Source organism: Crocodylus porosus, unplaced genomic scaffold (assembly GCF_001723895.1).
Source record: "Crocodylus porosus isolate Cpor-Errol unplaced genomic scaffold, CroPor_comp1, whole genome shotgun sequence".
Lineage (NCBI taxonomy): Eukaryota > Metazoa > Chordata > Crocodylia > Crocodylidae > Crocodylus > Crocodylus porosus.
This window is the reverse complement of record NW_017728951.1, coordinates 7,717,537-7,738,991: the sequence shown is the minus strand read 5'-3', so window position 1 is coordinate 7,738,991 and position 21,455 is coordinate 7,717,537. Positions and strand designations below refer to the sequence as shown.

Genomic DNA, 21,455 nt, shown 5'->3' with positions numbered 1-21,455 from the left:
GGCCCGCCCCGGGGCCCCCCGAGCCTGGCGGGGACGAGCCCGGCTCCGACCCCGGCTCCGACTCGGACTCCGAGGAGGAGACGCTCCCTGAGGTGACTGGCGAGAGCCGCGGGCCTCCTAGTGCCCTTCCCCAGACCCCCTTCCCATCCCCCTTCCGCGTCCTCCCTGGCCCCCCTTTCCCTCTCCATCACTCCTTACCTGGTCCCTCTGTCATCTCCGCCCACCACAGGTGGGGATGGGACGAACTCCCCGGGCCATACATCAGTTTCCAGTTTTTAAAAGGGAAAAAAAAAAAAAAGGGCGGGGGGAGGCATGGGAGCATGACACTTCTTTCTTTCACAAAGTGCTTTAAGACCCCGGAGCTGGGGACCAGGGAATGTCGCTTCTCCCTTCTCTTTCCACTGCTTGAGCTGCCCTTTGGTTTTGTTTCTGCTTTTAAAGAGGATCTTTCCTCTCCCAGGCATAGCAATCCTCCCCCTGGGCGCTGCGGGGGTGCCGTGGGGTGGCATGCAAAATGGGTTCAGTAAAGCGAGGAAGAGGAGATAGTAGCAAGCAGCAATGGGACGGTGATGCTTTCTGCACTTTCCCTTTGCAGATGTTTTACCAGACAATAGAAGTGATTGTAGAGGTGTAAGTTCCCTGAGAAATATCCATTTGGAATAGGAGAGTTAATGTAATTACTTTTTTCTTTCAGAAGACTGTGGAGGGTTGTAGGGGGAAGGTTTCTTTTGCTTTCCAGGCATGTAAAGGGCCTGGTGCTGCTAATCTTGGGAAAACCTCTCTTTTTTTTTTCTTAAAGTTCAGAAATGTGGGACAAGCTCCCGGTCTGCTCTAGTACTGCAGATCCTGCAGCCCCTCCCCTCTGCAGCGCCTCCAGGGGCCCATGTCCTGGCAGGCCCCACAGCGCTCCCCCTGCCCCGCCTCAGCAGGCTGGGGGATAGCAAACCGGTCCACTTCTATAGCGGGCATAGCCGTCAGCGCTAGCACAATCATACGCAGAACAGTCCACCACCCAGCGTCACATCCCGCTTGGACACCAAGTGGCGGGACATCCTACGAGATCCTACAAGCCATCGGGGACCTCAGCTGGTAGCTCCTCCATAGAACCATCTCCACGGGCTTTTATCGGGTGTTTTATGGACACCCCCAACATCTGCCCCTTTTGTCAGGAGAGGGAGATGCTGGGTGCACCAAGCTGAAGCCCCTCAAGAACCTCTTGCTGGGGTTCTGCCTTCCCTACTCCCCGTACCTTTTCGCTTACTGATTTCCTTTCCGTGGCCCTACCACATCCCGGGACTTTCTTGTCAACCTCCTCCTGGCCCTAGTCAAGTTAGCCGCCTGACCAGGAAGGAGGCTCTTGCTGGGGAGACTCCTGGTAAATGTGGGGCCATCTTTCTGTCCCTCAAGTGGCTTCGTTGGGTGATGTCTACTGGCTCCTTGGATTCGTTCGAGGACCAGTGGGCACTGGCTGGTGTGCTCTGCTCAGTGTCCCCCCCCCCCGGAGTACTCATTACAAACCTATGACCTGCACTCCCATCCCTGTTTTCACATTTGTTGTCCTAAGAAACCAGTTGTTGTGTCGCCAACTGGCTCTGTGTGTCCGTGCAAATTAAGGGAGATTTAAAGTTCAGTGGGACTAGGCCCACCAGGAGAACCATAGCACAGCAAACAGGCCAGTCAGTTCTATGTGGGCAAACCTGTATCTATGGTCTGCCTACATGGATTCAGCTAGAGGTGTGAGTCAACTACTTCAAGAAGGTTTTGCTTGGATCATGTGAGGTTTTGTTTTAATTTTTCTTTCTTAAAAAATACAGAAAGGGGTGGAAGGAACTCGCAAAGGATGCCTCCATTGATTTCTATGCAAATATGCCTGCCCTTTGAAATTGTTTAAAAAGTAGCTGAAGCACTGCACAATAGTACCATTTTGAACTGGGTACTGTTGTGAAGCACTTCACTGTATATACTAGTGTACAACAGGGGATGCTTGGGTCCTCCAGCATTCAGTGGCACTCCATGCATCTTCCCCTTCCCCGTCCCCCACAACACAGGATGGGGGAGAGGGGTGTAGAGTGGAACAGACTGTGCACACTCCCAGCCCTCTCCCTCCTTGCTGGAGCCAGAAGCAGGTAACTTACCCCCTGCATTCCCTTGGCCATTGTTGCGCTGCCCTGCTCTCTCCATTCCCAGTGCCAGCAGCAGCAGCCCCCAGACACCCAGAGTAGAGAATCCTCCAGTTCTCCAGGCCACAATCCCCAGGTACCTTTCTGGTTTTGCAGGAAAGAGGATGGCATGGGCTGCCAGCCCCTTTATCTGGATTCTGGCAAGAGAGGGGTTCTGAAAGAGAGCAGATCCCCACAGTCCTCTGTAGCACTCCCTGCTTGGAAGGGCACAGTTTTGAAGCACAGCCAGCTGTGGAGCACTGCAGGGGCTTCTGTGTCCTGCACTGAAGCAGTACTGTTTTGAAACAAAGACCATTATGCTTGGAAGTGATTTAAAGATTACTTCTGTCCACACCCATAATTGCACAAACCTGGGTATGTGCTTAGCTTTAGAACTCTGCAGAGAGAAGAACACTGAGGCCTCATCTTCTCTAGAAGAAATGGTAAGACTAAATTAAACTTAAGTTAAAATCCAAATCCAGGAAGTTTTCACATGAGCTAAACTGATAAAAACTAGCTTTTCCCATACCTCTTAACCTAAACTGCTGACCAGGGTGAAAACTGTAAACTGGCTGGTTTTCACTAGGATTTTACTTTGAGTCAGTTAACTTTTATTAGGAAAAAATACTTGTGCTTTTAGAGAAGACAAAGCCTTACTTAACTTGTGTTAGCTAACTTGAATTAAGAATACTAGTTCTTTCCTAGTGACATTACCTAAAGCTCTGTCTTGCTAGGTGTGTGCGTGAATTTTTATAATCCTGTTCCCATTGAGATGGATTTATGCAATAGGAAAGCCTTCCTCTCATTTGTTAATGGGGGGGTCAGCATATTCATAGTCATATTAGCCTGGCTGTATTTGTACAATGGTTCAAATCTAATTATGTTTTCATGTTTTTTGTGTTTTAAAATATCATAAAGTATTTTATTTTTTTTACCAGCAAGTGATTCACGGAAGTTTAGGGCTGGAAGGGGCATGCACCATAAACGCTAATAGATTATATTAATGAAGAAAAAAAACCAGATTGGTGGTAGTCTTCATTCAATTTATAGAATTAAAATAAAATCCAAAACAGAAAACAAACATTTAAAAGTTCAAAAAGACTTGAGGCCCATCTACGCCTGAACTGTGCTCCGGGTGTTGTGTTCCATGCTAAGAGCCCATCATCAGTTGCCTTCAGAGCAGTGCCTACCCACCAACTTGTTGGTCTGTGTTGCTTTGAAGATCTTTGATCCTTAGAAGGGCTTGATTGCCTTCTGCCATAAAAATAGAAATTTTGCACTCTGGGTATTGATAATACATGCCATTCCTTCACTCATTTTGAAAAACTCTCTTTACCTTCTGCTTTTTGGATTAAGGAAGCCTTTATTTGGATGTTTGAATAAGTGAAAATAATTGTTTAATTACATGCTGAATAGCTGTGTGTTTCAGAGTTGTTCAGCAAATGGAAGATGAAAAGATACATGGAGGAGTCTAATGTTGAGGCTTGTACAAGAAGCATACATGTCTTACAATGTGTTGTGTTTTCAATGATCTTTTTGAGAACGAGGGACAGTCCTGCATTTACCAGGGAGCACAAGTGGCTACATTTAGTGAAGTTTGATAGCAGACTCCTGTTTGGCTATTCCAGGGGTAGGCAACGTTTTTTGGCTGGAGTGCCAAAAAAACCACAAGGTCTACCTTGGAAGGTGCCAGAGTGCTGGGATGCCAGAAAAACAAAATGAGGGTGGGGGGTTGGGGTACATGGCAGGACATACTGCATATTAGTATATTTAATAATCATAAATATTGCCTTTGTTGTTGTGTATTTCCTTTTTGTTGAGCATGTTGCAATGAGAGAGAAAAAAGAGGCAAATAAGAGAAAGAGGAGAGAGAGAGAAAAAGGAGAGCAGAGAGAGAACCAGACACACGCACACAGAGAACCATGTGCACAAACGCAAAGAACCAGAACACACTCAGCACAGACACGTGCACACACATCTGGAACCAGACGTGTGTACACACAGAACCAGACAGAGGCAGACAAACACACAACCAGATGCGCGGACACATGGAGCCAGGCTCCTGGGCCACTGGACAGTCTGACCTGACAATGCCCTGGTCCTGCCAGAGCCCCTATCTTCCCTGGGAAGCCTGCCCCCAGGCTGCAGCGCAGCTGGCCGAGGCCCCGGCCTGGAACCTGCCCATCTGCCGAACCACCACCCACCCCACACAGCTAAGCCCGCAAAAGGTACAGTGCTCCTGGCAAGGGGCAGTGCCATCCTCATCCTGGTAGGGGGCTAGGTCAGGGCTGGGCTCAGCAGGTGTGAGTTAGGTGGGTTCAGCTGCAAGCCCTGTTGCAAGCAGCTTGGGCTCTGTGGTTGGCAGCAGCTACCAGAGCCTGGGCTGGCTACAGCCGGGAAGCTGCAAACAGCTGCTCTGTGCTCTGGCATCAGCTCCATACCGGCAAGTGCTCCTCGGAGCAGACAGCGGAGATAGGGCCCTTCCACTGTCTTCTCTGAGGTGCATGTGCAATTGCCACCAGCGTGGAGCTGATGCTGGGGCTGTGGAGCTTGGCACAGCAGTTTGCAGCCTGCCTGCTGCAGATGCCTCAGGCTGGCTACAAACAGGTGAAACCCAGTCATCAGCTCTGTGCTGACAGCAGGGAAGAGGCCACAGTTGCACTGCCTCAGGCCCCTTCTACACCATTTGCTCCGAGGCGCGCACACATCTATGGAGCTGATGCCGGAGCCCAGAGCAAATGTTTGCTGCCACTTGGTTGCAACTGACCCAGGCTCTGGGTAGCTGCTGCCAACTATGGAGCCCAGTCTGCTTGCAGCTTCCCAGCCACCTGCTGGGAGCAGCCCAAGCTTGGTGGCTGGCAGCAGCTGCCTAGACCTCAGGCTGGTGGTGGTGTGCTGAGCAAAATGGTCTCGTGTGCCATGCTTGGCACATGTGCTGGGGGTTGCTGACCCCCTGGGCTATTCAGTCATGTGTCTACTTCAAGACATAGAATGAACGATGCTTTGTGCCCAAATTTCAAGACTGATTCTTAAAAATTTGTCTGTAGTGAATGAGAAGAAAAGTTTATGTTTTCGTATGTGACTTCAAGTTGAGGAACGTATGTTAAGCATTTCATTTAGCCAGTATTATTTTTAGAAATAATATGTGATTATTAAAATTCTGGGGTATTTTTGGTGAAAATAGGGTTCAGGAGCCAATTCTCCATTTATAACATTTATAACTTTGTTTCTTATAAGAAAATTGGTCGCAAGTTGCAACGTTTCAACTTAAGACGCAGTTATCAGGAACCAGTTGTGTCATAAGTCCGAGGATTGCCTGTATAAGTATAAAGGGCGGTGGGAAGGAGACAAATGGCACTTAATATAGTTACAGAAAATAGGCCTAGAAGGAACTTTCAGAGGTTATCCAGTCCAGGTCACTTCTAATTATACCATTTTTGACAGATGGGTCTAACCTGTTCTTAAAAACCTGCAAAGATAAAGATTCCATAGTTTGTACTTAACTGTCTTTCCAGGTGGAAAGAAAACAGTTGGAAAACGGTTTATATCCTTCCTGTTTGCAGCCATCATGTAGGTGGAAGTGACTGATAAGGGTATGGATTTACAGGTTTCCCTTGCTTTATGCAGGTTCTGTATACAGGTTTCCCTCACTTTGTGTGGTAGATGCATTCCTGAAAAACTGTGCATATCTCAGATTTGCATAAAGGGAACCCACTTTACAAAGTGCCCCCGGATCTGTGTGTGGGGCAAGGGCAGGCTGCCGCTGCAGGCTGGGGCTGAGGGCCATGCTGGGCTCTTCCTGGTGGGGGGTTGGGTAGTGCTGTGCTCAGAGCAGGTGGTGGTGCTGAGAGAGGTCCTATGTGGGGGGGGGGTGGTCTGCAGCCACCCCAAAATTCGCCATAAACCCCCAACCTCCCTTCCTAGCGCCACTGCTGCCCACCCTGAGAGCAGCACAGCACAACCCCCACCTTCAGGAAGAGCCTGGTGTGGTGCCTGGCTCGAGCCTGCAGTGGCAGCCTGCCCTCATCCTGTGTGCAGATCCTGGGGTGCACATAGCAGCAGGAGCCCTGTCCCTTACCCAGCTCCAGCCCCACTCCCTCCCTCACCTCCGTGGTCTTAGAACATATCCCTATGTGTTACCTTGTAAAGTGGGTTCCCTTTACGCAAATTTGAGTTATGTGAAGTTTTTCAGGAATGCATCTACCACATAAAGTGAGGGAAACTTGTATTGCTTGCATGTTTCCCGTCTCTCCCTCTCTGCCCCTCCTTTCTTCTTCATTTCGTAGCATCTTATGAAGTGTACTTCAGCCCATGAAAGCTTGTGCTACATACATACATACGTAAACAAATGTGTGTGTGTGCATGTATGCACACACACTTACCTGCACACATGCTGGTTAGTCTATCAGGTGCAAATCTACCCTGGTTTCTGCTGATGCGGGAAGTCAGAGAAGCTGATGAAATACCAAAGGCCATATATAAAGGCAGTCATGTTTAGCAGTTATTTCTGTTCTGTGTCGGAATGAAGCAGGAGGCTCTGGCTGTCCATATGTCGTTACTGGAATAAAGGTTTATCATCCATAATAAATGAGGATATGAGGCATCTGTCACATTTTCAGGTGACATACCTAGATAACTTATGACCAGGAGCTTTAAAGGAACTAGCTAATGGGCTCTCTGAATCATTGTTAATTTTTGACCAAATATTGGGAAGCTAGAGACCATAAGGGACTGGAGGTCTGCCAAGGTAGCTTTAATATTTTAGAAAGGTGAAAGAACTGATCCAGAAAACTATAGAACAGATCACCTGATGTTGAGCCCACATAAAAGAATAGAGACTCTGTCAATAGAGAATTAGAGGCTATAAGTTAATGCCTGTCAGCATGGTTTTATGGAAAGAAGCTCATATATGGAAATAACAACACGTATGGTACTAGCTTACTAACAGTTGTTAAAGGGGAGGTATCAACGATGGAGGCTATTTCTAATCTAACCCTGGACAAAAAATGTTGATGTTTTGAGTATCATGTATGTGAGGTCTTCAAGCAGCATTTTCAGATTTCCATGCATTAGTGAATGCAGGAAATAAGATTTGATGACCCAGGTGGCCCCTTTCATTCCTATGTTTGTATTTATTGTTTATCAAAAATAGTTACCTCAACATGAGCTCTCAGGGCAATGCTGGAATAAAGAGCTAATGTGATCCTTGAACATATCAAAAAGAAATTGGAAGTAGAAAAGTGATCTTGCCTTCTGATGTAGAGTTTGTAAGATTACTATTAGTAGGGGTGCACTGATAAAGATTTTTTGGGCCAATACTAATGGCCAGTTATTAATGAACCATATCAGCTGATCCAGTTGCCAATATGCAGCCCAGCAACTTGGAGAGTAGCATCCAGCTGGTAAGTCTGTTAGGAGGAGGGAGCAGATCGAAGCCCTGCAGTGAGGGAGTGGGGCTGGGGCAGAGGAAAGCGCTGCCCAACCAGGGCACAGTACAGAGCCACAAGCAGCTCATCTGGGGGGTGGGGAAGGCGGTTTCTGGCAGTGTGTGCACCCCTGGGGGAGGCACGGAGGGACATGTGTCCCCCGGGTCTGTGCATGGAACAAAGGTGTGCTGCCGCTGTGGTGCACCTGGGGACAGTGCTGGTCTCTTTCCAGCAGGGGGGCCAGGCTGGAGCTGCACTTGGGCTAGGTGGCAGCAGCGGCACTGGGAGGGGGGCTACAGTGAATTCTGGGGTGGCTGAAGCTCCCCACCCCCTTGTAGCCCAGCTCCCAGCGCTGCTGCCACCTGTCTTGAGTGCAGCCCTGACCCAGCCCCCCCCGCTGAGAAAAGCCCAGGGCCACTCCAGCAGGCAGCTCGCCCTTGTACCATGCACAGACCTGTGGGGCATATGTGCCCCCCCCATGCCTCCCCCAGGGGTGTGCACAGTGACAGGAGCTTACCCCACCCACCCCATGGACAAGTTGCTCACAGTTCTGTCCTGTACCCTGTCTTGGCTGGGCAGCACCTGCCCCAGCCGCGCTCCCTCCCTCATCACAGGGCCTCAAACCTGTGCCCCACCCTCTGTCCCCCTCCCCATGTCCCTCCCCCTGCCAACAGACTTACCAGCTGGATGCTGCTCTCCAAACTGCCAGGCTGGCCACATGCATGCTGCATGCATGCCTGTGGGATTTATCAGCAATATTATCAGCCACACCAGTCAAAAAAGGCTGATTGCTAATAATGTCAATTGTCCTTTTATCAGTGCCGATACCATATGGACTAATGTATCTCTAACTGTTAGAATACCCTGTTCAGTACTGGCTTCACAGAATGTGGCTCCACAGACCGTGTACAAGAAGGACATGGGGATGCTAATGAGCATTTGGAGAAGGTCCACAGAAGCGATTTAAGGTTTGGAAAGCAATCCCTAAATTTGAGGTCTAAGCAGCTCAACATGCTTAGCTTACTGAAGAGAAGCTTCAGAAGTAGCTTGTTCTCTGTGTGTAGCTTTGTGTACGTGGAAAAGCTATTTGAGAATGTTAGCAATATTTTGAATATTAGTCAAAAGAATAACAAAATCCAAAGGCTAGAAGTTGAAATTAAGCCAGGTGTGCTTTAAAATGGCTCCTGGAAGAAATTCTTTAGCTCTTGGTATGCCTGGGAGGTGGGGTGGGGGGCTCATGAATACCTGTCATGATCCTTTCTGGCTGTTTAATCTATCAGTCTGAAGTCCTCATGTTTATCATGGTCCATAGGAAGAACAATATTGCCATGTTACTCTCACAGGCTCACAATGCAGCTCATCAATGAGCTAGTGACTGTAACTAAATACCTGTGGCTTCACCTGGTCATTTGCAGAAATCAAGAAAGAATTCATGCATAATCGGCTAGATGTAATCTGTGTTTTTCTGTCTTTCTTTGGAGTAGCAGAGACTGGCCATGACTGGAGTAGGGACATGCAGTAGGCTGTACTGTGACATATATGGGAGGATCCAGGTGGTGTGCCCAATCTGGCTCCTGTGTGGCCACAGTAGACGCCATCTGGCAGCATGGAGGGAGCCAGGGGCCAGACTGGTCCCAATGCAGCCCTGCAAAGGAAAAGAGCTTAACCTAGCCCTGTGAAGAGGGAAGGGGACTTGGCCCAGCCCCATGGGAGGTGGAGAGGGCAGGTCCAAACTGGGCCCACAGAGGGAAGGGGCTGTATTCCAGCCTGGATGTCCAGGCTCCAACCTGGCCCTGCAGAAAGGGAAGGGGTTGTGGCTTAGCCCCATGAGAAGGGAAAAGGAGCATGGCCAGGTAGAGAAGGGGGCATAGCCTAGCCATGATTTAGAAGCAGGGGTGGTGTGGCCTGGCCCTACAGGGGAGGGGTTTGGAGCCTGGCCTGGGCTGGCCCCTACCAGCTGGAGGAAGCTTGGGGTTTGGAAATTTGACAGGGGGGAGTGTAGCTGTATTAATAGTCACCACCACTTCCCTGCTACCAAGTTTCTTGGCCTGTGGGGAGCCCCACAGACCAGATGCAATGGCTCCACAGGCTGCATTTGGTTCACAGGGCAGAGGTTGAGCACCCCTGGCTTAGCTTCCTGAGGACTGAAATGCTTTAGTTCAGGGGTGTCAAATATCAGGTCTACTGGCCGGATTTGGCCCACAGAGCACTATTATCCAGCCTTCAGTGTTGCCGTTGGGTCCAGAGTTGACTCTCACACCACATGTGGCACAAACCAGATTAGCCCTGTGTGCAGGAGCCAGGACACGAACCACGTGTGGTATCTGCTCCAGCTGTTTTAAGATGCTTGCCTGCAGTGGGAGCAGCCTGATTTTGCTGTGCAGCTCGAACACTCCAGCCTCCTCCCAGCTCCATGGGAACTCATGGGCTGTGTATTAACCCTCTAGGGGTCCAATGTACCCTGCAGGCTGCCAGTTGGACAGCCTTGTGCTAAAAGAAGTTTCGGAAATTGATTCCTTTTTACTTAATGACATAGCTTAACTTTGTTTTTATAGTTCTTCTTGTTGGACATGTGTGTGATGCTCACTGTCTTTTGCTCTTCACAGGAAGTGAATATTGAATTTGAAGCGCATTCAATATCAGATGATGACTGTAATGGTATAAAGAAATTACTGCAGCAGGTACAGTCAGTATTTTGTGACTTTTTTTGTTAACTCTGTCTCCATTGTCATGGCTTGCCTTCGTAGATTGATATTTGCTAAATAAATATCTCCCATTAATAAATTCCAATTTAAGCTTTCTGCTGAGTCGCCAGTAACCACTATTAGTATTGATACAGACCTTTACTTTGTCCCAGGAAACTGACATATAAATAATAGGCACTTGCCTAAATGCAGTGGTTCCCAAATTGTGGTCTGTGAAATATTTCCAGATAAACTAGGGAACTGCACTTTTAACATTATATAGTATATTTTAATCTTTAAGCAATGTTGTTTCCTATTATCTATCCCAGTAAGGTATCATTGGATTTTGAGGGTGGAGAGAAGGTTGACCAACTGCATCTCAAAAAAAAGAAAAGAAAAAGGAATACTTGTCTGTATCCAATGTGACTGATTCAAACCTCTCTTTAAATTAACCAAAAGAAGAACCACTAACATTCTCAAACATTGGCAGACCAGGGTAAAATTGAAGGAGTAGCAAATATTAAGAACCACAAGTAAAGTGACTTGAAGAAATTAGTGTAGTGGGTGCTGAGGGGAATTAGGAAAGATTAGAATTGTTAGTCTTAAATCCTATACCTGGGATAGAGGGGAAAATAGTAAATATACTGAATGGAACTGTAAGTTAAGACTAGTGAAGAAGAGGGTGTAAGAACTTAGATTGTAATAGAGATTTTCATCTTTCTCTTCAACACTATCTTAACAATATTTTCACACGTGCACAAAAGGTGCCTGAAGGGAATGCGTGGGAGGTGAGAGGAGGATCCCAGGTTTAAAAAACAGTCCATAATAATAATAAAATTATAATTGTTCTTTTTAGCTGTTTCTAAAGGCTCCTGTTAACACTGCTGAGCTGGCTGATATATTGATACAACAGAATCCCATTGGGAGTGTTATCAAGGTAAGGTGACTTCCAATCTTGCAGTGTACAAAGGAAGGGAACTGCTGATGTGTTTTTCGTGATAAATATGTTGCAAAGAATTCTAGATCTGTTGCAACAAGAAACAGCTGGCGATTTAGGTGCTTCTAACCCCTACCTTTAGAGGGCAAAGTGGAGGTGTGAATGCAGGTCTTAATATGATAAGGGTTCAATCCTGTGTTCCCTCTATCTAGTGTTACTTAACATCAATACTATTCCAATCTGCAGCCTAACCATGCTTAGTGTGTGTGTGTGTGTGTGTAACTGAAGGAAAACCTGTGATGGTAGTATAATACTTACAGTAAAAAATCCTGTACTGAACATTACTTATAATCTCCTGCTACACACTCCAGTTTTTCTTTTCCTTATAGCTTTGTGAATTTTTTTCTTGTGTGGGGCTGAAACTTTACATGGTTCATGGCTGGTTTCAACCAAGTGGGGAGTCTTGGAGGTTTATTTAAATGGGAGCTATCAAAATGTAATGACCTTCAAATGTCCTTGCTGTAGAAGACACATGACATAGTTCTGATGATAAATAGTACCTTCTCAGTACTCAGAAGTATTTAGTGATACAGGGATTTTATAACATAAGCCAGATTTCATAAATTGTATGTATGTAGATTCCCTAAATCAGGAGTGTTGAACTCATCCAGCGCCGTGGCTGGATGAGTGGTGCAGGGCTGGTCTCAGGCTGGATCCAACCCATCGATTCCCCTCCTTTCCCAGCATACTGGATCCAGCACCCGCTCCAGTCAGTCTGGAAGCCATGCTGTATGTGTTAAGGATCCCAGACAGTCTGGAGTGGGTGTTGGGCTGCACACAGTGCCTTCCAGGCCAGACTGCATCACACTTGGCTCCCACTCTGTGAACCATACCCTACGTGGCACCCACATCAGCCGGTTCAGTACCTGCACTGCATGCAATACTGTGTGTAGTGCTGGTCCCAGACTGGCTGGAGCAGACACCATGTGCAGTGTAGTCCCGGAGCTGCTGGGATGGCCCCCATATGTAGTGTGTTTCCCAGAGTTCGTGCTGCACATGGTGCAGTCTTGCCAGGGTGGGCCTTGCATGTAATGCAGCATCCACTCTGACTGATATGGGATCTGAGCTATGTGCCCTTTTCTGCACTGGACCACATGCAGTGCTTGTTCTGGCCACTCTGAATCCACACTGCATATGCCTACTCATGCAGTGCAGTTCTGGACCAGTCAGGGCAGATACCACATGTGGTCACATCCTTGGTCCTGCCTGCGGAGCTGGTCTGGCATATGCCATGCCTCCTGTGGGTTTGATCAGACCCAGGAGGGAGTGTTAGGGGTCATCTGGTGGGGCTCCATGGACCTAATCATCACAATGTATTTTGACTCTTGTGAATGGGGAATAATGGCTGCATTTCAGAAGTGTAGATCAGCATGAGTTTGTTCCTTTTTCTTTTGTTAAATAGCAAACTGAAGTTCAAGATGACAGTGATGATGATGATGATGATGCAGATGAGGTCTTCGGCTTTATAAGCCTCTTAAACTTAACTGAAAGGAAGGTCAGTATTATTGGTAAACTTCTGGTTGGTAATGTATAAGACTGCTTTGTTTTTCCTGTTTTACTGAAAGTACCATTCCATTAGAGACTTTAGGGGGCATTTGTACACAGGCTTGCACCGCAGTGCCGGGTGCTTTTAAAAAGTGCCTGGCACGGTAGCGCGTGCATTTGTATAAACAATGAAATGCACATCAGTGCTAAGAAAATGGCAGCAGCTTGCTTTTGAACTAAAACACATCATAGACGTTTTAAAAGCGTACCGCCACCATTCTCTCAGTGCTGACATACATTTTGCTGTTTATACAAATGAATACGACACAGTGCCGGGAACATTAGCTTGTGTGTGGAGCAGACTCAATTAATCGAGTCTGTTCCGATGCATCAGAGCAGACAAATGTATGTGTATAAAATGCCCAGGCTGACTAGCTGTTGTCCCTCCCAACACACACCTGAGAAGGGAGGGAGTCCAGAATCCCAGTGTCTGCACGAAGGACTGTTTCTGCATATTCAAGTACTGTTTTTGCAAAGTACCTAAGCAATCCTTGGAGCAGGGGCTAGAATCCAGGTACCTAGTTGCCTTGCCTTAGTTTACAGAATAATGCTCCCTCTTTGTGGCTCTGAACACTGAATTCTTTTTTGCATAGCTTTAGCAGGAAAGGTGTCAAGTACTCCAGGAAAAAAATTTCCTCAGATCAGATCTGTGTGGACAATGGGGATTTTTGCCTTCCTCTGTGTACCCTTCAGTGAATTTTAATAACCATTTTCTGTCCTTACAACAGCAGGAACTGGACAGTCACATACACCCCTCCACCCCTTTTTGACAGGGTTGGGTGTTCTTGGTGTTTCTGGGCAACGTTCCCGGTAGCTGTGCAGCAGGGTTGTGTGCATGTAATTTTAAAAATAGATTCGACCAGGGGTGCTCCACCTCTGGCTTGCAGCCCCATGTCATCCAGCCTGCAGGGTCTAGAAATTTGGTGGCAGGGAGCAGTGGTACTGCACCCTTGCTGCCATATCCCATGGAAAGCACTGGGACATGCATGCTGGAACTGGCTCCTAATCTCAGCATGTAGGGCTGGGCAGGGATGGGGACAATACCAGGCCCCTGGAACCAATCCTGGTGCAAGGGAGGCAGGAAGGATGGTGCCAGCCCTCAAGGACTCATTCCTGACATGATGGAGGCAGAAGGTGGTGGTGCTGGTCCCCCAGGGACCTGATACCAGCATGCACAGGGTGGGAGGGGCAGCACTGGCCTTCAGGACCCAACTCTGGCACACAGGATTGGAGGAGGCAGTTCCAGGCCTGTAGGATCCAATCCTAGAAAGGAGGGGGCTGTGCCAGACCTCTAGGACTAATTCTGGTGTGCAGGGCAAGGAGGAGTGGTACCAGGCCCCAAGGCACAGTCTGGCCCTCAGACAGGCCCCATGTAGGCCATCTGGCTAGTGGGGCTGAAAAGTTGAGCACCAGCAGGTTAGACATCCATTCCTACAGTATATATATATAGTGGTTGGGCTAGATGGCCTCTTATGGTCCGTTTCAGCCCTATTTTCTATGGTTCTGTACTTTCACCCCAGAATAGTCTCTTGCTGAGTGATTAGAGCACTTTCCAGAGAGATGTGTGCTTGAATCCTCACAGGCAGAAGTCGGAATTAAACCTGGCTTTCCAGTATTCTGTCCTAGAGGGCTAACTGCTTGACTGTCCTCAGCAGCTGTGTTATAAAAGAAATAAGGTTGCCCCCAACATTGTTTTATGAAGACAATACTATAGCTATGTTCAGGAGAATGTTTCAGGCTCCATTTTGGGAGCCATGCATCTGAAGTTAGGTGTTGCAGTGTTGAGCTTTGCAATGCCTCAGGACTCGAGGTTGCACGGGAAGTTGGTAAGGCTTGAATTTCATTCTCGCTCCTTGGCTAGCACCCAGACAAGTGGGCCACCCATGCTTTCAGGTGCCATGTCTTAGCTTTCGGAGTAGTTTCCCTTCTTTGCGGCTGTTAGGCTGAGTGGTAACTTGCAGATGCACTGTTCTTTAATGACCGTGGTCTGCCCTCAGCTTCAGGGCTGGCAAATAACTTCCAGAGAAATTCTGCAGTACTTCAGAGACCACTGAAGGAAAATGCCCACAGGCCTGTTGAATACTCTCAATATTCACTTTCAAGTGTTCTTTATGTTACAGAACAATTATTTACATAAGAAAATATACCATTTGATTCCTAGGGTACGCAGTGTGCTGAACAAATTAAAGAGCTGATTCTAAGTCGGTGTGAGAAGAACTGTGAACAGAGTATGGTTGAACAGCTGGATAAGCTCCTAAATGACACCACTAAGCCTGTGGGCTTCCTGCTAAGTGAAAGATTCATTAATGTACCACCACAGATTGCTCTGCCTATGCACCAGCAGCTTCAGTAAGAGTCTTTCTAAAATGATTTGGAATAGTAATTTTTTTTTCCTTGTATGTCTTCAGAAATCTTATTTAAATGGAAATGTGATGAAGGAAAGGGAATGATACTGCAGATTTAAGTAAGAAATAGATAAAAAAGCGGGGGGCAGAAGGTCTTTGGGTTTTTTTTAAAATGTTTATTTCCACATCTATTAATACTTCTAATAATTATTTTCTTGAAGAAATAAATCATCACTTAAAGTTACGCAGTATACTAGTAGAGCAGCATCAGTGTATTCATTGCAGTTGATCTTTGTTTTGAAAACTAGACTGGGAGAATACGTTATAAAAATTGTATCATTGTAATAAATAATGATATGGCTCCCTGCAGTATTTTTTGTGTAATGTAGATGCACTGATTGTCCTGGAATGGTACTTTGGGCTTCAGCAATAAATTTGTATGGGTATGAACTCTGCCTGAACCATTTGCAATAAGTGGACTGGAAAAGGTTACCTTATTGTTTAGTCTCCAAGCAGGGTCCAATGTTAAGGACACAGAATCTTGTTGAATGAAGTGGGAGAAAAGTAAGCAAAGCTGTTAGGGAAATAATCTGAATTTGAATGGGACTTTAATATTGAAATCTTAGGTGTGAAGTCTTAAAAGCCTCATTTTTCCCCTGGAAGACTGTTTGGCCCACTTTGTACTTTCCTTTTCTCCCACCAAGAATTTCATTGGCAACATATTCAATACAAGGAAGAGGTGAAACCATTTCATGTGGTTCTTTAGCAACAGTCTCTGATGGAAGGAAGAGAGATAGTGGTTAACTACCTCCAGAGGGAACTGCCTCCAGTCATCTTTGTCAGGCAGTTTGCCATGACAGGGTTTCTGGGAAGGAACAATATTTTTAAAATAAATAAATAAAACTTAATGACCTGAAGATCATTGAACTGAACTAGTCTCTCGGTGCAGAGGAAACCATTACTCTGAATGGTAGTTAATGGGTATGTTTAATTGTGTGCTAAGTCCCAAGTATACAGTGTTGGCTCAGTGAGGGCTCTGTGATACGAAGTGCCTTGTGAGGAGCTGGAGATCAGTTTTGCTGTTGATAATTTTAAATGTAGTTAACTGTGGCAGTACCTTTTAAACAACATTACTGCAATAAATGCAGGGTACTGTTTGTCGTTTGTGTGACCCGCATGAAAACTGAGCAAAATGTAAATATTCTGCAGTTAATAGTGATTACATTACACAATTTCTTCATGCATCTCATGGAAGTTTAAAATAATAACTATGTAAATATACATTTTTTTTTAGGAAAGAATTAGCTGAAATGCAGAAAACAAATAAGCCTTGTGGAAAGTGTTACTACTACCTTCTGATCAGCAAGACCTTTACAGAGGCAACCAAAAGCAATTCTAAAAGGAGAGGGAACATGCAGCGAAAAGAGGAATTAATGTTTGCAAATGCAGAGGAAGAATTTTTCTATGAGGTAAAAGACTCTTAATGCCATTAAATTGAAATATCTGGGGGGTTTTTTACAGCAGAAATTGAGGTTCTGATTTAGTGTGTTTCTTAGTAGTGACCATGCCTCTCTTACTGAGCCATTTTGGAAACCTGACTCATGCAGTATTACTAAAAGGCTACAAAATGATGTTTTTAAAATAAAGTTCCTTTTTATACAATTTTATTGCAAGATGGACAAGCAAGTTATTTGCTAATAAAGGCTATAAACATGCCTTAACGCTTGACTAAGACTTTTTTTGCCTTGAGGTAGCCATTGAGACCTGCAGTATTGTAGATACAGATTATAAAATGGCACTTGCTCTTTTTGTACTAATTTACTGATGTATTACTTATAGCAAGACCTGATAATTATAAAAGCACTGGTGCCTAGGCTTTATCTACATAGTAATTCTACCACTTTCCAATTTATACAAGTGGTAATTCAGTGGGAGATGTCTAAAAAGGCCTGGTATGGACAAAGCTTCAAGTGAAAGATCAGTTGTTGCGTTCAGTGTGACTCAGTGACGAATCATCATCCATGCTGTGAGGTCTGAACAGAGTGAAACACCTTTCACAATTGTTGAGATCTTTGAATGAAATCTCCGTTGTCTTTTTTTTTTTCCTTAAGAAAAAGAGAGCATGAGTAGACAGTTTAATAAGATGGCACAACAATTCAAGTTTTCCCCTTTTCAGGGTGGGAAAACACTTTACAATTCAGAAGAAATTGTACCATTATTGTAGTCTTATATTTGTATTTGCTTAATCAGATGCATAACTGTTTGGAAGAGAAATGATTCAGCGCATGTGCATTGTTCATGTAATATTTTCTTCCCCCAATCGCAGAAAGAGCTTCACAAAAACCGCCACTGAGGCTTTATTGAAAATTCTCTAATGCTCTCAGATTTATGCTCTGAGAATTCCTCTTCCCCAGAAACTTGGCAAATTCAGAGCTGTGAATCTCTTCTGCTTTTGGTGTTATGTTCCTCTCCCTACTCTCCATTTAACCTTTTTGTACCTTTTTTAAAAAAACAAACAAACAAACAAAAAAAACCTCTTCAGAACAAATTCTCTGAAGATCCAAGCAAATGGATGTCACTATCCCCTTGGTTATTTATACCATATTTGGGACAAGTACACTAATAACAAGCAATGAAATACTGATGTAAAAATTATTTATGTCCTGAGGGAACCAGGAACAATTCTGCTGGTCCCATGCCAAACTGAAAGGAGGGAAGGGTGCAGGAAAATCAAATTAAAAATGTAATTTGAAATGCATGGAGTTTTTCAGTGTTCTTCACATTTTCCAAGTTTTAAAAACATGATTCTGTAGCATTATTACTGTTTTTAGATCCTTATTCTTCCTCTCTGGTAACTGAATAAACCAAGTGAAATGTGGCTGGGGCAAGGGTTCACCCATGCAGATACTGATGATGTACCTCGTGAATGTACACTGTGAAATAGCCATTATTAGAACCACAGCCATGTTTTCTAAGAAGGGGAGACATTGACGTGGGAACATTTATTCTGAGTTACAGGAAACATGCCTACAGTCTCTTACAAATTTGATGCAAGTTAGGGATTTTTCCTTTCAAGTTTTTTTTTTTTTTTTCTTTTTTTCTGGTGGTTTTTTTTGTAGCAGGAGTTCTAGCACCTAGATTGGAATGTATTCCTGACCCTGGGACCAAAAAACATGTGCCATCAAGGAGGTCATGTTTTCTAGTTGGAGGCTTCAAGTGTCCTTCATTCTAGAAAGCTGTTTTGTTATTCTAAATTCATTGTTAAGGACTCTTTATTTTTAATCCAAGTTATCATTTTGAACTTGGTTTTTATGGTCTGAACCTGGTGACACCAAATTCTTGCTAACCAGCCTTTCTAGTATTTGTTATAAAACATCATTTGAAACAAATCAAGGATGTTGTGTTACGCAAATTTTATATTTTAACAATGTATATTTAAAAAATTAAATTTTTTTGAGTGCATCCTTCTCTGGTCACACAGAACGTTCATTAGATTGCTATAAAATCATGCTGAGTGCAATGAGCCAGATACTTGGAACAGAGTAAATAGGAAAACAAAACCCAGTCTCCACTCATCAGTTCATTGTGCTATGTTTTTGGTCCTTAAAATGTAATTGAGAGAGTGGAAGAAAAGCTTTTAGTATGCCAAACCTGAGAAACAATTACAGTTAAAAGGAGATTTAATTTTCCCTTGTTCTTGAAGACTTCCACTATTAAAGTGTATTAATTTTATGGTTGTTCCAAAGTTGAATTTATAGGATTGAGCTATCATCAGTATATAGCAAATATATGGAAAGAATAGAACTCACCTTTGCCAGCAAATGTAGGACCCTAGATTATTTTTTCCCTGTAAGTTTCAGATATTACTTCTCTCCTTATTGATGTGTGTTTTGTTGTCTTTTTTCTTTTTTTAGAGTGCATTTGCTCACTAACATTTTCAAGTGCTGTATCTCTGAGGGTCGTAAAAAGAGACCACCATGTGATTTTTATATATATAATCAATCACTGTGATTATATCTGTATCTATACCACATATTAACTGACAAGATAAATATAAATAATAAACTTCATAAAAATAATTTACTTGAAAAATGCCCTTAACATTTTTAGTGACATATGTCATCTGAAGATTACCCAGGACATTTTGAAAACTGTGTCTAAGGCCTATCACCCTAAGGTTCCTAATGCCACCCTGAAAAAGGAAATTGTTACACACGTCAGTTTGCAGATGGGAAAGCTGGGACACTTTAATATTTGGAGCTCCAAAACTGCATGTACTTTCCCCAAATAATACTTTAGACTGTGAGTGGAGAGATACATGCCATGTCACAGCCTGTCTGCAAGCTCCTTCCATTTTCTGTGTTAAGCTGACACCTGTACTTTTCTGGTCCAGCTTCCCCACACAATGCCTCTGAGCTCTATGTAAATTACATTTATCCAGGCTTTTAGTCCTTGCTGTGATTCACCTCTTCTGCTGAAGAACTACCATTGTCTGGTAGTTTTTTGCCCACTGTTAAGAAACAGTTATTTATTTATTATGCAAAAGAGTAATATTTTTGGCAAAGGCTTTCACTTGATGTATCTATCACTGGAGGGAAAGTCCCACTTCCATCATAATGCCTACTGACAGGCTGACCATAAATTTTGGTTGCAACACCTGGGAATAAGTTGGTTTTATGTAATATTGAACTTTTTCAGGGCCACACACAGTTAGTCACTAGTAGGAGTAATACCTTCTTTTTCCTTGCTTTGATTTGTCCACATATCTTACTGACAATGTGCATTACACAATGAATAGGAGTTGTTTAGAATTTGTGATGTGAAATCAATGCCCACTGACAGAGACTATAGAATTCTCTATTTTTAGTTACACTGATTAATTTCTACTTGTCCTGCATATGTAGAAAGATATCTTCTTTTTATTTCACTTCAGATGGTATGAATAGTAATTTTCAAGCTAACTGTAATCATATTTAATGTATTTCTGTTGTTTAGAAAGCTCATCTGAAGTTCAGCTATTCTGTGCAAGAAGAGAGCGACACGTGTTTGGGAGGCAGATGGTCTTTTGATGATGTGCCAATGAAACCTTTGAGGACTGTTATGTTAATTCCAGCTGATAGGATGAACGCAATCATGGATAAACTCAAAGAATATCTCTCAGTCTAAACAGTTTCCTATGAACAATATTTTTAATAGCAAGTATACAAAATTATAAGATTTTTGAATAGCTTCAGAAAAGTTCTTTGATGTCAACAGTTTTGTATTCCTCACTTACTTTGTATATTTTAATTTGATATTTTAAAATTCCATGTCCTAATGGACTTTGTCATGATGAAGCATGCAATAAAAAAGCCCTACATCTGTAAACTTCGTAAAAGAATTGCTCAATGTTATTAACCAAATCCAGTGAGTGTTTATTACATATTATCAAACACATACAAAACTAGAAGTGTTAGGATTTTTTCAGTATAAATTTTTCTCTATCCTATTAAATACTTGTACATTTCAAGCTGAGAAACCATTACATAGATTAACTGTCAAGCATACATTGCACACACTGCTTGCTTGAATGTAGTTGGATATCAAAGTCATTGAATAATGCATCTTTGTTCAGCAGGAGTTTGTGGATATTTTTCATATTCTTTGTCTTTGCCATTTGTTTTCTGTTCCTCCTTTGTTGTTGAAACAGGTGATAAATGATTTATTACTTCCTGCAGAATATCCTTACTTTCACTAGGAGGCAGATTGCTAAAATAATATTGAGGTGCCAGCTCCACAAATCTGATGAGAAATGGAACAAAATATGTCTTGCATAAAATTTGAAATCTCAACTTTTAAAAAAAATTTTCAGGGTTGTACCAAAAATGCTTGGAGCCAAGAACACGATGATAAGTTTCAGTTGGTATTTACATTTCATTAAAAAGTCCCCAATATGCACGTTTATGCTGTAAGCAGACTTTCAAATTAATATGCTCAGTCTGCACAGGTAATGACTGGTTCAGTTCCCAGTGCTAAAATGACATTAAATATTAATTACAGAGGTTTTCTAAATGTGAGTGCAAGTATGTTCAACAAAAACCCGAGAGGACGGTATTCTTCAAAACCACTGGATAGAGCAGTAAAGAAAGATTTCCTGGTGCAATGTGTTTGCAGAGTACAGAGCAGATGTCAGTACAAGGAGAGCTGTTTATAGGGAAGAAATGACTGGGTAGACATATATAACATTCAAAAAAAAAGTATTTGCTAAAAAGTGCCACTTTGGCAGGGGAAAAACACTTCTTCAGTTGGGTTACTTTAAC

At 43.9% G+C, this 21,455-nt stretch overlaps 3 protein-coding genes across 5 annotated transcripts in view; 1 reads left to right on the top strand and 2 right to left on the bottom strand.

Annotated features, from left to right (window-relative positions):
- UROS (uroporphyrinogen III synthase) overlaps positions 1-420 on the bottom strand; it is a 39,647-nt gene extending 39,227 nt beyond the window's left edge. Inside the window, exon 1 of one of the 3 annotated variants that reach the window (XM_019555876.1) lies at positions 199-420. The gene's annotated coding sequence lies outside the window, so the exon portion shown is untranslated. The remainder of the gene's footprint in view (positions 1-198) is intronic. The other 2 variants (XM_019555875.1, XM_019555874.1) reach the window with 2 other exon arrangements.
- The window catches only part of BCCIP (BRCA2 and CDKN1A interacting protein), a 22,578-nt gene extending 2,055 nt beyond the window's left edge, over positions 1-20,523 (top strand). The window contains exons 2-8 of the mRNA XM_019555456.1: positions 7-92; positions 10,192-10,266; positions 11,126-11,206; positions 12,669-12,761; positions 14,973-15,160; positions 16,451-16,625; positions 20,152-20,523. Coding sequence (XP_019411001.1) covers positions 7-92; positions 10,192-10,266; positions 11,126-11,206; positions 12,669-12,761; positions 14,973-15,160; positions 16,451-16,625; positions 20,152-20,322 — 869 coding nt within the window. The 3' untranslated portion in view covers positions 20,323-20,523. The remainder of the gene's footprint in view (positions 1-6; positions 93-10,191; positions 10,267-11,125; positions 11,207-12,668; positions 12,762-14,972; positions 15,161-16,450; positions 16,626-20,151) is intronic.
- Positions 20,428-21,455, bottom strand: part of DHX32 (DEAH-box helicase 32 (putative)) — a 34,857-nt gene continuing 33,829 nt past the window's right edge. The window contains exon 11 of the mRNA XM_019555873.1: positions 20,428-20,937. Coding sequence (XP_019411418.1) covers positions 20,745-20,937 — 193 coding nt within the window. The 3' untranslated portion in view covers positions 20,428-20,744. The remainder of the gene's footprint in view (positions 20,938-21,455) is intronic.